At 36.1% G+C, this 13,816-nt stretch overlaps 1 protein-coding gene across 1 annotated transcript; it reads left to right on the forward strand.

The window, feature by feature from the left end:
- The first annotated feature begins 6,634 nt into the window (after positions 1-6,634).
- On the forward strand, positions 6,635-13,487 carry CMC2 (C-x(9)-C motif containing 2). Its single transcript, XM_009576290.1, has 3 exons — positions 6,635-6,776; positions 11,014-11,085; positions 13,218-13,487. The coding sequence occupies exons 1-3, from the start codon at positions 6,696-6,698 to the stop codon at positions 13,290-13,292; spliced, it is 228 nt and encodes a 75-aa protein (XP_009574585.1). The 5' UTR covers positions 6,635-6,695; the 3' UTR covers positions 13,293-13,487.
- The last annotated feature ends 329 nt before the right edge of the window (positions 13,488-13,816 follow it).

Here is a 13,816-nt window from a genome sequence, read left to right on the forward strand (position 1 = left end):
ACCCGAGCGGGCAGCGATGCTCCTTTCTATCCCCAAAGGGAAGCAGGGGTATGCGGGGAGATGCCCTCCCTGCCGCCCTCCCTCCCCGCCTCGCCGCCTGGCTTTGGGGGAGCCGTGCCGGCCTCCGGCTCGGGGCCGGCTTCTGGGACCCCCTGCTCACCTCGCATCCTCCTTCAGGGCCTTTAAAAGGGCGGTTCTGAGTGGGAATGTGGGGCTCTCCATTGCGACTGTCGTAAGCTTGCTTTTCCTCGTGTCTGTCTGTATCCCAGCACTCTTAAGGACTCCCGGGAGCATTGAGAAACTACAGACTGAAAACAGCGTGGGCTAGTTAAGTGGGCCTCTTCCCCTGCCGTAACTGTTGGTAACAGTGTAGGTGTGGCAGCCCCTTTCACCCGATAGCAAAGCTCTGCTACGCTAACAGTATTTACTGTCTACCAAGCGCTACCTGCCTTTCTTCAGGGGGTCTTGCTGCTCAAGGGATGAGACCCTGTCTTTTGGGAGCGTGATCCTCTTGATGCCTTTCTCTCAGAAGGGGAGAAGCAGTTCTACAGTAAGCAAGGAAATTCTGCTAGCAGTAGTATGTTTACAGTGTTCTTTGCTTGATTGGAAAATGAATGAAATAGCGATGAAGTGAAGCCTGGTCTGGTGGATGCAGCTGAAGTACAAGAGCAGCTTGCAAAACAGGAATTTGGCGACAGCACCTCATCTTCAGCATGCTTTACTTTTATATTAGTGCCATTCTTGACTATAGTCTTGTCTTCGTAGACATAACAGGAACAGAAAGATTGCTTCAGTAATCTTTTGTGATATAATGCTATATTGTGCAGTGTGACTTGCTGCAGATAATAATAAAAATATTCCACTAATTGTCCTGTAACTATGCTGATGTTCGTTCAATGAATGCAACCTTAAATAATTACCAGGAGGTGAAAATGCCTTATTGTGCTTTACTTGATCATTTATTTTAGCCAGAAATAAAACTGTAGAAATTACTTGATATTCAAGTTGATGTTCAACTTGCTTTATTCATTAGCACTAACACCTTCTTAACTTGCTTTACTAAGTATGAAATCGGGTATGATGTAGTTTTATCAGATACTTATTACTAAAAGCAGCAGGTGAGCACTCATTCTGCTAATGTGAGGGATGTTGAATTGTTGGCAGAAAGTGGTCATGTAAAAAGACAGTTGAAATCAGTATGAATCTTATTTATCAAAGGGTTTTTTTTAATTATTATTCTTTAGGTTCAGGGAAAGTAAATGCCATCTACATAATATAAAAACATTCTAAAAGTAGACATAATTCCACCTCCTTTTTGCGTTTCCTTACTATTTACAAGTCTTTATAGTTATGTATGTAAATTCCTCCCCCCATTCTAATATATAATATTGCATATAATAATGCATAGTTTTCAAGACTGAAATTCAAGAGGTTGTGACTAATTTTTATAAGATTTAGCTAAACTTGGTTTATTAAAGTGAAGGTGTCTGGCTAAATTTCTTGGAAATACTGGAAAGTTAGGGTCATTCTCAATGTGCCTAATCACAACCTTAAGGATAGCAGCACAGGATGATACTTTAATATCCTGATCTGGAAGATGTTAACCATGTTATTAAAAGCTAGATACAGAGTCCTTAGTTCAGAGTTCCCTAGGCTTTTTGAAATGGTGTTCATCAACTGTGATTTCTTTCACTGATCTTCTGAGTATTCTAAGTGGTTATCAAAAATATTTGTAAATTGTGTATGAGAGAATACTAGGAATGCAGAAGTTCTGCTGAAGTGACGTGAATGATATCTCCAGGTAACACCAACCAGTTTGGTGTGGAGCTGAATCCTTTTTTATGCTAAAACTTTGTATAATCTTACAGAAAACACTCATGATTTGAGTAAACAAAGAGCTGGTTTGTAAGTATTTTTCTCCAAAGCCAAACAGAACAATACTATATCACTGAGAAGTTAAAACCAAAATGTCTGGTCTTACACAAATTAGACAGTGAAATGAAGTCTAAAAGTAAATGTTACACATGGCGAGTGAGCTTTATAGGAATTTGCAGATCTGTTCGCCCTTCCCTCTGTTAGTACGTGTTCTCGTTTGCATGGCCGTGCTGCCGCCTTGTGGGTATTATTTGTGTGTTTTGTAGTACTGTAGAAAGCAAGCTCTGTATTTCTGGTTAAGGAGCCTAATGATTAGCAATGTAGATACTGAGATGCAATTTTTCATCTTCAGGGTTGGTAAATGAGGATTTGCATTTTGCTTCAAGAAGTCATTTTTCTGAGCAATGTGTGAATTCATGGGTTTTCTTTTTTTACTATTGATTTTAGAAACTTGAAAAAAATTACTTTTGTGTGCAACTTTTTAAATGGAAAAATTAGCAAAACTTGGCTTAGAAATACTCTAATGTGTTTTAATGAAATATGAAAGAAGCATCTTAGGAAAACAATTATCTAGATTTAAACTTTTTCTTTCATTGTCATCCCCCAAACATGGAAATAGTAAGCATTAAGCTAATCAGCGAGACTACATCAGCCTAGTTTAGTTTTCCTTCTGCATCAAGGAACTGGTGAGTTCATATTTATGGGAGATTCCAGAAAAGAAGGAAGGAACTTCCCTGGACTCCTGACATGCTGATCTCATGCTTCATTTGGGAAAGAAGTGGGAATGTACCAAACCCTTCTTTCTCCACACCGCTAGGTCCTTTTACTATTTCCCATAAGGAGGTCAGGAGGAGAAATTAGCAAGTGGAGAGAAACAAGCACTTCATCCTGGATTTTGGTGTCTCACAGGAGTGTGAATGAAATGCATACAGTGTTCTTGCCTGCTCTTTCTGGACAGCCTTTTGGTTTCTGCTTTCTTGCTAGGTATCTGCAGTTTTATTGTGAATTCCATAATACGCGTTGGTTCCTTTTGCACATTAATATTAAATATTTTATGCATTGAACATGTATATAGATAGGCTTTTAGATTAGGGATGAATGTCACTTCTTGATAACTTATATGTTGATTCCTGTTAGGAAATCTTCAGCAATTTGAAATGCTTAGTGTCCGGGATTGCTTATGCAAGGAATTAACTTATAAGTATTATTTTTCTAAACAAAAATATTAGCATTGGAAATTCAGTAACATTGTCACAGAATTTCTAAGTTTAGGGGTTTGATTTTTAAAAAAAAAAAACTGGTTTGTGTTGGAAACATCCCCTATTTTTCCCACTTTAAAATAAACCACACAGAATGTGATACTGGAACCAGACAATTTCTTAAATCTTTTTTTCCCCTGAAACAGGTTGAGGAAGTTGAAAGGTCAATCATCTTTATCCATGTCCTCTACCTTCAGAGGCTAATAATTTATAGAAATTTGCAGTTAGTTCTTAAGGCATTTCAACCAAGTCATTTAGATACACATGTAGTGTAATTTTTAACAAGGAAGGAAAAACGGCACAGAATTCAAAATCTCATATAAAACACGTTAAAGGGCAGACCATTTTTGTGCAACCCAGTGAAATATGTCAGTGCCTTTATGTTAAGAGTTCATCTAAATACTTCTCTCCAAACAGTCGCTTCAGATATTAATGTTTGCTTAGCATTTTGCAGTCCATTTTCCTCCTAAAGCAATTCCTGTGTTTTCTTAATATTGTTCTTCTACTTTGCTGCTAATATTTCTTCTACTGCAATTGCATGTTTACCTTGACATTCTTTATCCAGCATTTCTGTTAGTAGTTTTCTCAGAGAAATTTATATTGGCTTATTCCCAGTCTTTTTCTGTAAATTTTTTTTTTCAGTATTTTTTCATACTTAGATTCCTTATGAACTACCACCTATATAAAATTCTGTCCATGTGGACTTAAATTCTAGTAAGATGGCAACTTGTTATCTTTATTTTAGATTAGAACATTATTAAAAAGAAACTAAGGAAACCAATAGCTCATCCTGTCCTTTTTTCATATGTGTTTTTGTTATTCTTGAAACTCTTTTGTCTGTCAGTCATTCCCCTACAGCAAAAATATTTTAGCCTTCTCTGATCATTTACAGATCACTGTCTAATCTGACACTCCTAAACATAAATACAATACTGAGGCCTGATAACATTGTTCAGTCATGAACTTCAAAAGTACTTAAAGGTTCCAGTTATGCCTTCCATGACCACTGTAAGATGTTTTGTTACTTTAATCCATCGTAGAATATGAGCTAAGTACCATATCTGGTAATTGAGCTTGAAAGATTTCAATATTGAATGTTATTTGAAAATGAATTTCAGGAGTACTGATCTATGAACTGGTGTGACAGTTAGGACCTGTGATTTGCAGTATTTGTCCTGCAAGAGATGTCAATTGGAAAATTCATCTGAGTCGTTAGAAGGCTTTTAATTGATGAAATACACTGTCACCTATCTATTTGCCGCATTGATAGCTTTCATCCACTTTATCTGCGAGTAATTTTGTAAACAATGGCAGTGATTGCTAATCTTAGTTTAGAAATAATGAATCTTTCCTTGAAGTGCTCCCTTTGACTTTCTGGCCAGTGCTGGTGTGCACGCTACCTATTTCACTAGGGTACTGGTCCTGCTTTCTCCTGAGACAGGCAGCTCAGATGACAGTTTTAGGAAGAGAGGTCGGAGGCTGAATGATGAAGAGATTTAATAATCAGCTGGGTTCACACATGTTAAAGTAATGTGCAGTCATTGAGCAGGTCACCCTCTCGGGAATGCTAACTCTAGTGCTATCAAAAAAATCTACTGATAAATTTTAAAACATATTGACTTTGTGTGACATGCAATCAAAAGCTGGTGGCAATAACACAGCAGGGTTCTTAATCACTTTGCTGTTACAGTCGTGCTCCTGCTGTCATATTTCTAAAGGTTCATTTGTTAATTTGTTGAATAGAATGCTTAAGCAACTTGCACAGTTTCCAACTTGTTCTGTGCTAAGAGTATATGTAGTGTAAAATTAGACTTCCAGATAATATGGGGGAAGATTTTTGAAAGAAATTACTACATGTATTTGCAACACTATGTGGAACATATTCTCATGGGTCTCAAGAGGCTTTTAAAACTGTTTGGTTTTTTAAAATTTAGTTTGCTTGTGGGAAGCTAGCTCTTGTTAAGCTGAACATGATGGGCGATATTGGGTAAATTAGTGTACATACCTCTTCAAGCCAAACACATTACTTGAGTATTCTAGGAATAGCAGTGTAGATTATAGCTGCCAGCACTGCAACTGAATATTGGGATTTTGCAATTGTAACATCTGACCACTGGCTACTAGTATTTAGCTTGTCTGTTTAGCTGGAGTGTTAAAACAGTGATGGCTACTTCGTACAAGTTGTAGTGGTATTTGCCTGATGTATTGCAGCTAGAAAGGTGATCTCTGTGGGAAGAGGGGGAATGACAAAATACTAAGTAAATAAACAAAAAAAGGCATCTCTCTAATTCAGTGGCAGTATGGGTCATATAAGTAGAATTTTGTCAAGATGAGCCCGTTTGTCCTGGTACGAACTGGACTTTTCTTCTTCCCTCCCTGGGGAAGTGATCTTCCACAACAAAGATGTCATCTTATTTCGGCCACCATCATGACGCTTTCATCCTTTTCAGCAAAAGAATGAAGTTTGCTCCTGCCCCACAGAACCCTGCAGAAAAGGACCTGGGGGTCCTGGTTGACATGAAGTTAAAACATGATTTAGCAGTGCACCCTTGCGGCAACAAAGGCTAACAGCATACTGGGCTGTGTTGGAAGTGTAGCTAGCAGGTCAAGGGAAGTTATTGTTATTCCCCTCCTCTTGGCAGTCTTGAGGCCACGTCTGAAATACTGTGTTCATCTTTGGGTCCCACAGTCTAACAGAGATGATAAAAAAACCCGAGTCCAGCAAAGGGGAAACTAAGAGGGTCAGGAGGGTGGAACAGCTGGCATATGTGGCAAGGTTAAGGGAGCTAGGCAGCTTTAGCATTCAAAAGAGAAGACTCAAAGGAAACCTAAATGCTCTCTTCCACTATCTGAAGGAGCGGGGGATTCATGCAGAAGACAGATCCAGATGCTTTTCAGAGGAGCACAGTGAAAGGACAAGAAGCAACAATGTGAAGTTGCAAGAAGGGACATTCCAGTTGGGCATAATTAAAAAAAATCATTACTGTTTTTATTAAGTCATTAAGTACTAGTTTTTAAAGCATCATCAATGATTTGGATCAGGATTTTTTAAAAAGCATGTAGATAACTAAAAAAAGATGCCAGTTCTCAGACTGCTATAATGAAATATCATTATGCTTCCTGTTCCGATCCATCTTTGTAGAAGGTAGAAAGAAAATTACATATACTTAGCTTTTTTAAAGCTAGAAAGAAGAAAACTGAAGTAGGAAAGTGAAAAGATAATCTGCAGTTCAAGTTCAGGGAGTCCCTGAAAATTAAAATCCCAAATGCATGCTTATGTCCATGATAGCAAAGAGTGTAAACTTCTAGTTAACTTTTAACATTTGGGCTGTGTAGAAGAACAGATGTGTGCTCGTTTTAATTACTTTAACTGTGTAATATAAATTATACATATTAAGCTGCATTTTGATCTAAAATATTTTTTGTTAAAATAATACTGTGTGATAATATCTTAAGTGGTCAACTCAAACTTTCTAGTTATATTTTCATATTTTGATGTTGGCAGGTGGAAGTTTTCTCAGATTCTTGTTCTTGTACTACTAAAATTATCCCTAACTAAAGATGCATCCCGACCTGTCTCCTCATCTGCACACTGAAGAATGTAACCTAGTTATCAGTCTGCTCAAGAAGTGTCACAAGGAGGTAAGGAGTTTTGAGCAGAGAAAAGAGTGGGTGGGTTGGGGAAATGAATGTCAGATAAATTAGTGAGAATATTATATGATCATAGAGAAAAAAACCTCCTCTAGGCAGAACAGCCATGAAATGTAGCTAGTACGTTTTCTCTGAAGAGGTATCTGACAATTGTGTGTAAAATTTTGCCAGTGATTTCTTTAGAAAATAAAACATGCCTTAAAATTTACTGTGCTGCAGCTTGACAAGTATGGACCTATTTTAAGAACTGAAATAACTTCTGCACCTTTTTAATACTGTGTCCCCCTCAAAAAAACAATAATAAAAGCAACTTCAAATGCCCTCTTTTTGTATGCTCACAGCATTTCCATATTCCAGCTGTCCACTGGACAGATGCTTCAGTCTATTTATAAGCAGATGTGTTGACGGGGATCCGGACGTGCAGCATGCCTTACATTTAGTGCTTTGAGAGCTGAATGTGAATTACTGTTTGACTTCCATCTTCTTATTAGGCCCCTACCCAAGGATGTAAAATGCCAAATTGTCCTCAGGCTTCTCAAGGCTCTTCATTGCCTCAAGAAGATAGAATCTTCATCTCACTCGTTTAAAAGCCTTTTTTTTTAGTTTGCTCTGTAGTAAACTTCTAGATGTAGAAGAGTCAGCCCCTGCAATGAAAGCTATCTGCAGCACTGTTGCAACATTGTTATTTTCCCAGTTCTCTCGCATACTCTGAATAGATGTTCTGTACAGATATATTTCTGTATTAGTGTGTAAAAAGTTCAATTTCATAGTTTCCACCGAGACAAAAATATATTTAAATGTTGAATATGAATATGAAAAACAATGGTTTACACCATTACATGCAATCTACAATATTTTCACCTCTGTTCAGGTGTGATGGTTATACTTTTTTTGTAATGCAGTTATCCATAAATTCTAAGACAATACATATGTTAGCTTTACTGTTTTGAGCAGAATTCTAAATTTTTCTTTGCAAAAGTCATTACAGAAAGAAAAACAAGGCTGATTAATACACAAAATGTGAGAGAAGACATTTTGCATGAAAGAGGGATAACAACATTTTTGCAGATTTTAAAGTAGCTAAACTAACATATAAAAAATTTTTTGTGGTACCACACTTTCTTATGATTTCTAAATTACAACAATGAAGGGAGCAGAGTCTTAATACTAAAATTCACTTGCAATGAGTACACTGTACTGGGTTTGTTCAGCAACATTTAATTGGTTTTTGTTGGCACTTGTAGTGCAATATCTTGAAATGTAAGCGTGCTGGAATCTGTTGATGCCATCTCATAGGTGGTACTTCCCATACCACTGCCTGTCTGTTCCTATGCACTGTCTAAATTTTTTAACCCTAAGATATAAAGTTCTTGCACAGAACATCCCCAAGCTTTAAAATTAAAAGTTGTGTTAAGTGTAAGAGTTACGCTTTTCTACTGAGTTCTAAAATTTTAATTTGACTAAAAATGCTTTAGGTAATTTGAGAGATTTTTTCTTTTGTTAGTTGATTTTTTTTTAAACAACTTTAATGTTGTAATGTAGCTAAAAGTGTTCAATAGCCAGAATTAAGCGAGAAGACTCTTCTTGTACATTAACTATTACAGTATCAAAAGGATTGCGAAATAAAATGACTAGAAGTTAAGAGGAGAATAAAACTTCTATAGTTTTAATATAAAATCAAAATGTTGTCATTGATTTTTCATAATTGTGAAAACAAGTCCAATCAGGAAAGAAAATACACTCAGATTTGTCCTGCTTTTTGGTACATACATAGTTGGGCTTTCTATGCTTTGACTAGAGAATCCAGAAATACTCATTAACTACTTGAAAGTAATGGTTGACTCTTTTTTTGGTTTTGTTTTTCTTTTTTTTATAGAAATGAATGTTAATATACAAGTGTCGTAGGCTTTTTGTATAATGTAGCTTATTAGACTGTCTTGAGTTTAAGAGGGAACTGGAACTAAAAGGTGTACTTGAATTCCTTGGCAGCAAGTGATTCAAAGGAATCTATTGCCAATTTGACTTATGAAGGGACTAGAAGCAGCAATAATACAGTCATGCACAGGATTATATTCTCTTGGTTTTGTTTGAAGTTGATCTTTACATGAAGAGGAATTACTTTTGTCAGTCTGGTGCTCAACTATGAGAGGGTATTTGTGCTAGCAGTCTCAGAACAGAAAGGGTGAAGATGGCTTCTTTGACACTCAGTTGAAAGGAAGCAATACACCTTTTCATTTAAAATTCAACGGGAATGTACTGAAATAATTCGTTAAAATTGAAGTCACTGAAATCTGAAAAGTCAGTGATCTTAATCAGTTATCAGTGACTACCTGCTGTTTTGTTATAATGCCAAAATGTCCTAAGAACCTTCGTCTACAATTTAAATTAATATTCCTGAGGGATGAAAAGCATTATTTTTTCATTGGGTGTGTGCATTTTCACAAAAGTCAGTTTGATTTACTTTATTCCTAAACTAGAACCTGCCCATCATATCAAGTTCAAGTTTTGCATCAAGTGAGGAGAGGTTAATGGGATTCCTATTTGATGTTGTCTTTTTTTTTTTTTTTTTTTTTAACAACTCCACTCTGGTGCCAAGTGTGTGCTTTAGAGACACTTATTTTTATAGGTGGCAGCTGAAAGAAATGCATATTGTCTTGCAATCATATCACTGTAATAGATGTAATAACTATTTCTGAGAAACTGATTCTTTTTATCTTGTAATCTGAGCCAGAAAGCTGACAGTTTAGGAATCTGGCTAAATAAACGTAGATTCAACTCACTGTATGCACTAGTAAGAGTGGAGTTAGCTTGAAATGTGAGCGCTCACCTTGAAATTTAACATGCAGATATGGGAATAGAATACAAAATTAAATCTGTATTAGCTAAAATGAAAATGTTGTAAAAGCAAAATCAGCTTGCAGTAAAGTGACCATTTATCACATGCAACTGCTTCAGAGTGTCATCTGATGCCCTTTATAAAGCAGAGAGGTATAAACAAGCTAATTATAGCACTGCTATAGTTAAGTGTTTGTCATCATCTTTATTAACCCACTCCTACTTTCAGTCATGTTCTATTGGCTGAAATCTTGTCCACTGTTTGAATTCTTAGTAGTGTTCCTGTATTACTTGTATAAATCCATCTAGCTGCTCATCAGCTACAGAAACGCGCATTAGGTTTCCCTCTGAAATACGGAAGTGACTTCGTTATCATCTGTTTTTTTTAAAAATTCATTAGTTCTCTACGAGATTGGTCAAATTGCCTCTATTGATTGTATAGCTGTAAATATCTACTAAAGCCTCCACTCCTTCAGGTCTTCTGAATTGCTTGGATGCTCTGCTACCGGATTCTGCTATGAGATTCTGTAGCATGTTAGCAAGCATTACTCTGAAAAAGTACTCCTTTTAGAAGGATGCATTCTGAGAGTGATTTGATGGCTGATAATATGAAATCACTTCATGAAATCCTGGCTAAGAGGACAGATTTTTCTGGTGACTGTCATCAGGTTAACTGGGGAATGCCTTTGTGAGGACAATGCCTGCAGTTTTTCAGAAACTAAGTAACACTTAAGTATGCATAAGGCCCACAGCTGAGCTGGTAAATGCATCTTATTTATTAACCTCAAGGTCTGGAGAAACTTAATCCCCCATTTTTTATACTGGTTCTGATGTTTCAGTCATTTCAGCCTAGTGCCTGCATCTTTTGGACCAACAACACATTCTTCATGTGGTTGAGATGATGTAGCATCAATGCTACATCATGAAGAAATAATGAAAACTAAAGCACAGAGGACATTGTGTCCAGGGTGCCTGTAGATCTCCCTACACCTTTCTATATCACAAACTGGTGTTCAGAATATTTATTTTTTTGTACATTATTCAAGCTAGTGTGAGTGAAAGTTGTAAGACTGATTCCTAGATCAATAAAATGTATGTTCTACATTTAGACTTCATAGCTTTGGCTTAGGTATCCTATTTTAGTCTGGTTGTACAACATGGTGAGTACCTTCAGCTTTCAGCAAGGTGGGGGTTGTTCAAATGAGGTTCAGGAGTAGTTCTAACTTCTAGCTACTCAGTAAAAAAAGTTACAAAGCATCATTTTTCACAAAAAGAGAAGAGGAAAAGAAGACCAGGATATGTTGCAAAATGCAAGTGACTTCTAAGAAATTTAGAGCTTCAGAGGAAGAAACCTTTGAATTGTAAATTTTTTTTTCTCTCCCTAACTTATCAGCACAACATTTTGAAATTTTTTGGCCATTGCAATGATATTGACCGTGAGATGCGGAAGTGCTTAAAGAAAGAGGTAAGAAACAAATTTACTATGAGTTAAATGCTTAATGAAAAAAAAGTCCATGGGGTAGAAATAGAGTTGCTTTTTACTAAGTAGAACAAATCAATAAATAGGCCTTGAAATGTAAGCACATTCTGGAGTGGGCATTTGAGACCAAATTTAAACTTTTTTTTATAAATTTGTCAGGTAAAATCTGGCTTTAACAAATGGCATGGTCTATTTTTGTATATACAAAAATAGGCAAACACACATTTTAACCAAACAAATATTGCAAATAGGAACTGACACTTCACAGGTTTCTTCTGATTTTTTCTTTATCTTTTTAGTAGTGGTATTTGCACAGAATAGAATATAAAGCAGTAATGGTTACTTCTGCATGAGTAACACTTATTACTGAAGTCAGTTATGTTGCCTGAAACTGCTTGATGGGTTGCTGAGTTAGGCCCTAAATGAAAATATTGCTGCTTAGGACCTACTCATTGCTGTACTTCATCTGCAGATATGAAGGAATGGAAGACTAGGAGTTTAAGTAGATTAAATAGCTAATGGGCACATTTTCAGAAGAGTATCAACTGGTCTTTATATTTGTGGTTGTCATGCCTACATGACAAAACACATAAATGAACTTTTCACACACCTTTAACCTTCACCTTTTAATTGTACTTAACTAATTTTGACATAAATTTCACAATCGTGTCTAAAAAAGGAGACTTCAAGTGCATGATAGCCAGGACAGTTTGGACCCCCTCTTTTCCCTCTGTCAGTCTATGGGAATTAATTTCATCTGCTTGTGTCAAATACCATTCCACCCCTCCCCCCCCCAAAAAACTGTAGCACAGATCTGGAAAATAATGAAGTAAAGTTTCTTTCCATGTAATCTTCTTTTTCTTTGTTCCATTGAAGGCTTTACGTTAAAAGTAGTTCTTGATGGCTATATTTGACTGCCTTCTTAAAATATAGCTACATTGATATGCCATTACTAGGAGTCCCCTGAAAGGCTATTCACAAGTAGAGAATAGGTACAGATGTAGCTTTTAAAGATACATTGTTCTCATTCTACATAAAAACATGGATGGGTTATTGAAATTAAATATTGGCATGCAAAGAAGTTAAGCATTCTGTAAATGTTAAGTAATGTTTCGGGCCATTATTTCAGTTATAAACCAATCAGTATAATGAGTGGAAAACTGCAAATCCTTTCCAAAATCAATCTCCTTAATAGTTTATTACATTCTATAGAGAATTGAGTATTTGTGGGTTAGTTGGGTTTTATTCTTGATACCAATTATTAAAAAATTGAACAAATATATGCTCTAACTTAAGGCCAAGAATAATTTACTTCTCATAAAATATATACCAAATCATGCATTGATTTTTAATTTTTCATTTCTTTTAGTTATGAAAAGGTTTCCTTTTTGGCTGCAATGAAAGAAAGTTAGGCTCTTCAGTCTTCAGGCTTTTGCTAGTGCAGGGGCATACTTGAAAGCGTGGTCTACTTATGCATGTATCTAAACTGTGAGGGCTTTCTTGATTCCCTTTTACACTGGAGTCCTGTCTCTGTTGCGTTTCTTTTTTAAACCATAAAAAAACCCAAAACACCTTATCCTCATTCAACCCAAATGTGCCTTTGTTCCTTTCATCCTGATACACTACTTTATCTGTGCATATAATTAATGACCAGGATCAAAAATAGACCAAGTCTGTGATGACAAATTCATGTCTCAGAAGGCAGACACACTTACATTAATCAGTATCTTTTAGAAGGAAAAGAGCCTGACCTGTGCTCTAGAATAGCACCGATGCAACTTTTTTCCTAGTTCATGTGTGAGGTGTAGCTGTCGTACATAAGATGGCTGTATAATTAAGTTCCTCCATAAGATTAACTGAATCTTCTTTATTAGAATGTTCTAATACTCTTTAGGTTAATAACCTCGAACTTAGAAACATGTATTTTAATCAAATAAATGTTAATTTCAAAGTAAAAATGAACCAATATATAGATATTAACAAGAACTGCATTTCTAATGCATCCGTCAAAGATATTGTTTCTGTTCCTGAGTAATAAACGCTCTCTACGCTTTTAAATTTGACTTATCTGTTTAATGATAACAGCTGATCTATTAATTTCCTTATCTGTTTTCCAGTATGAAGAAAACAGGGCCAGGAACCAGGAGATGCGACGGAGGCTAATTAATGCTCACAAAAACTCAGAGAAGTGAGCTGTACTGTAGTTGGACAGCTGCATCTCAATAGGGACACTCGCTTGAAAGTTGGCAGAATACTTCTTTCACATCACCAATGCTGAGCCTGTGGTTTGTGAAATGGTGAAAAAAATAAACGCACCTAATACATACTCATTCCCAGCAAGGCAAACAATATGGAAAAAAATAAATATAATAAGTCATCACTCACAATTTAATTTTTGACCTCTAAAAGAAAACTACTATGGCAAGTCTTTGTTCTGGCATAGTTTCATTATGATTGTTAAGTAATGAGGAATCAATGTGTGTGGAGTATTATGTATTCAAGGCTGCTATATTCTCTGCCTTGTGTTGAGTTGCATTTATTTCTTTGTGTTTAGCAGTTTTTCTTTCATCTCTTTTTTTTTTCTTCTTCCAAAACACTGCATGACTTTTCCATGACTTTGTAATGTTCTGATAACACTGCTTAAGTGAATTAGCAAAAAGAAATTTTAAACAGATGTGGCTTGAAATTGGAAATTGCCTATTAAGTAATAATTGGA

Source organism: Fulmarus glacialis, unplaced genomic scaffold, assembly GCF_000690835.1.
Source record: "Fulmarus glacialis isolate BGI_N327 unplaced genomic scaffold, ASM69083v1 Scaffold29604, whole genome shotgun sequence".
NCBI classification, from domain to species: Eukaryota; Metazoa; Chordata; class Aves; order Procellariiformes; family Procellariidae; genus Fulmarus; species Fulmarus glacialis.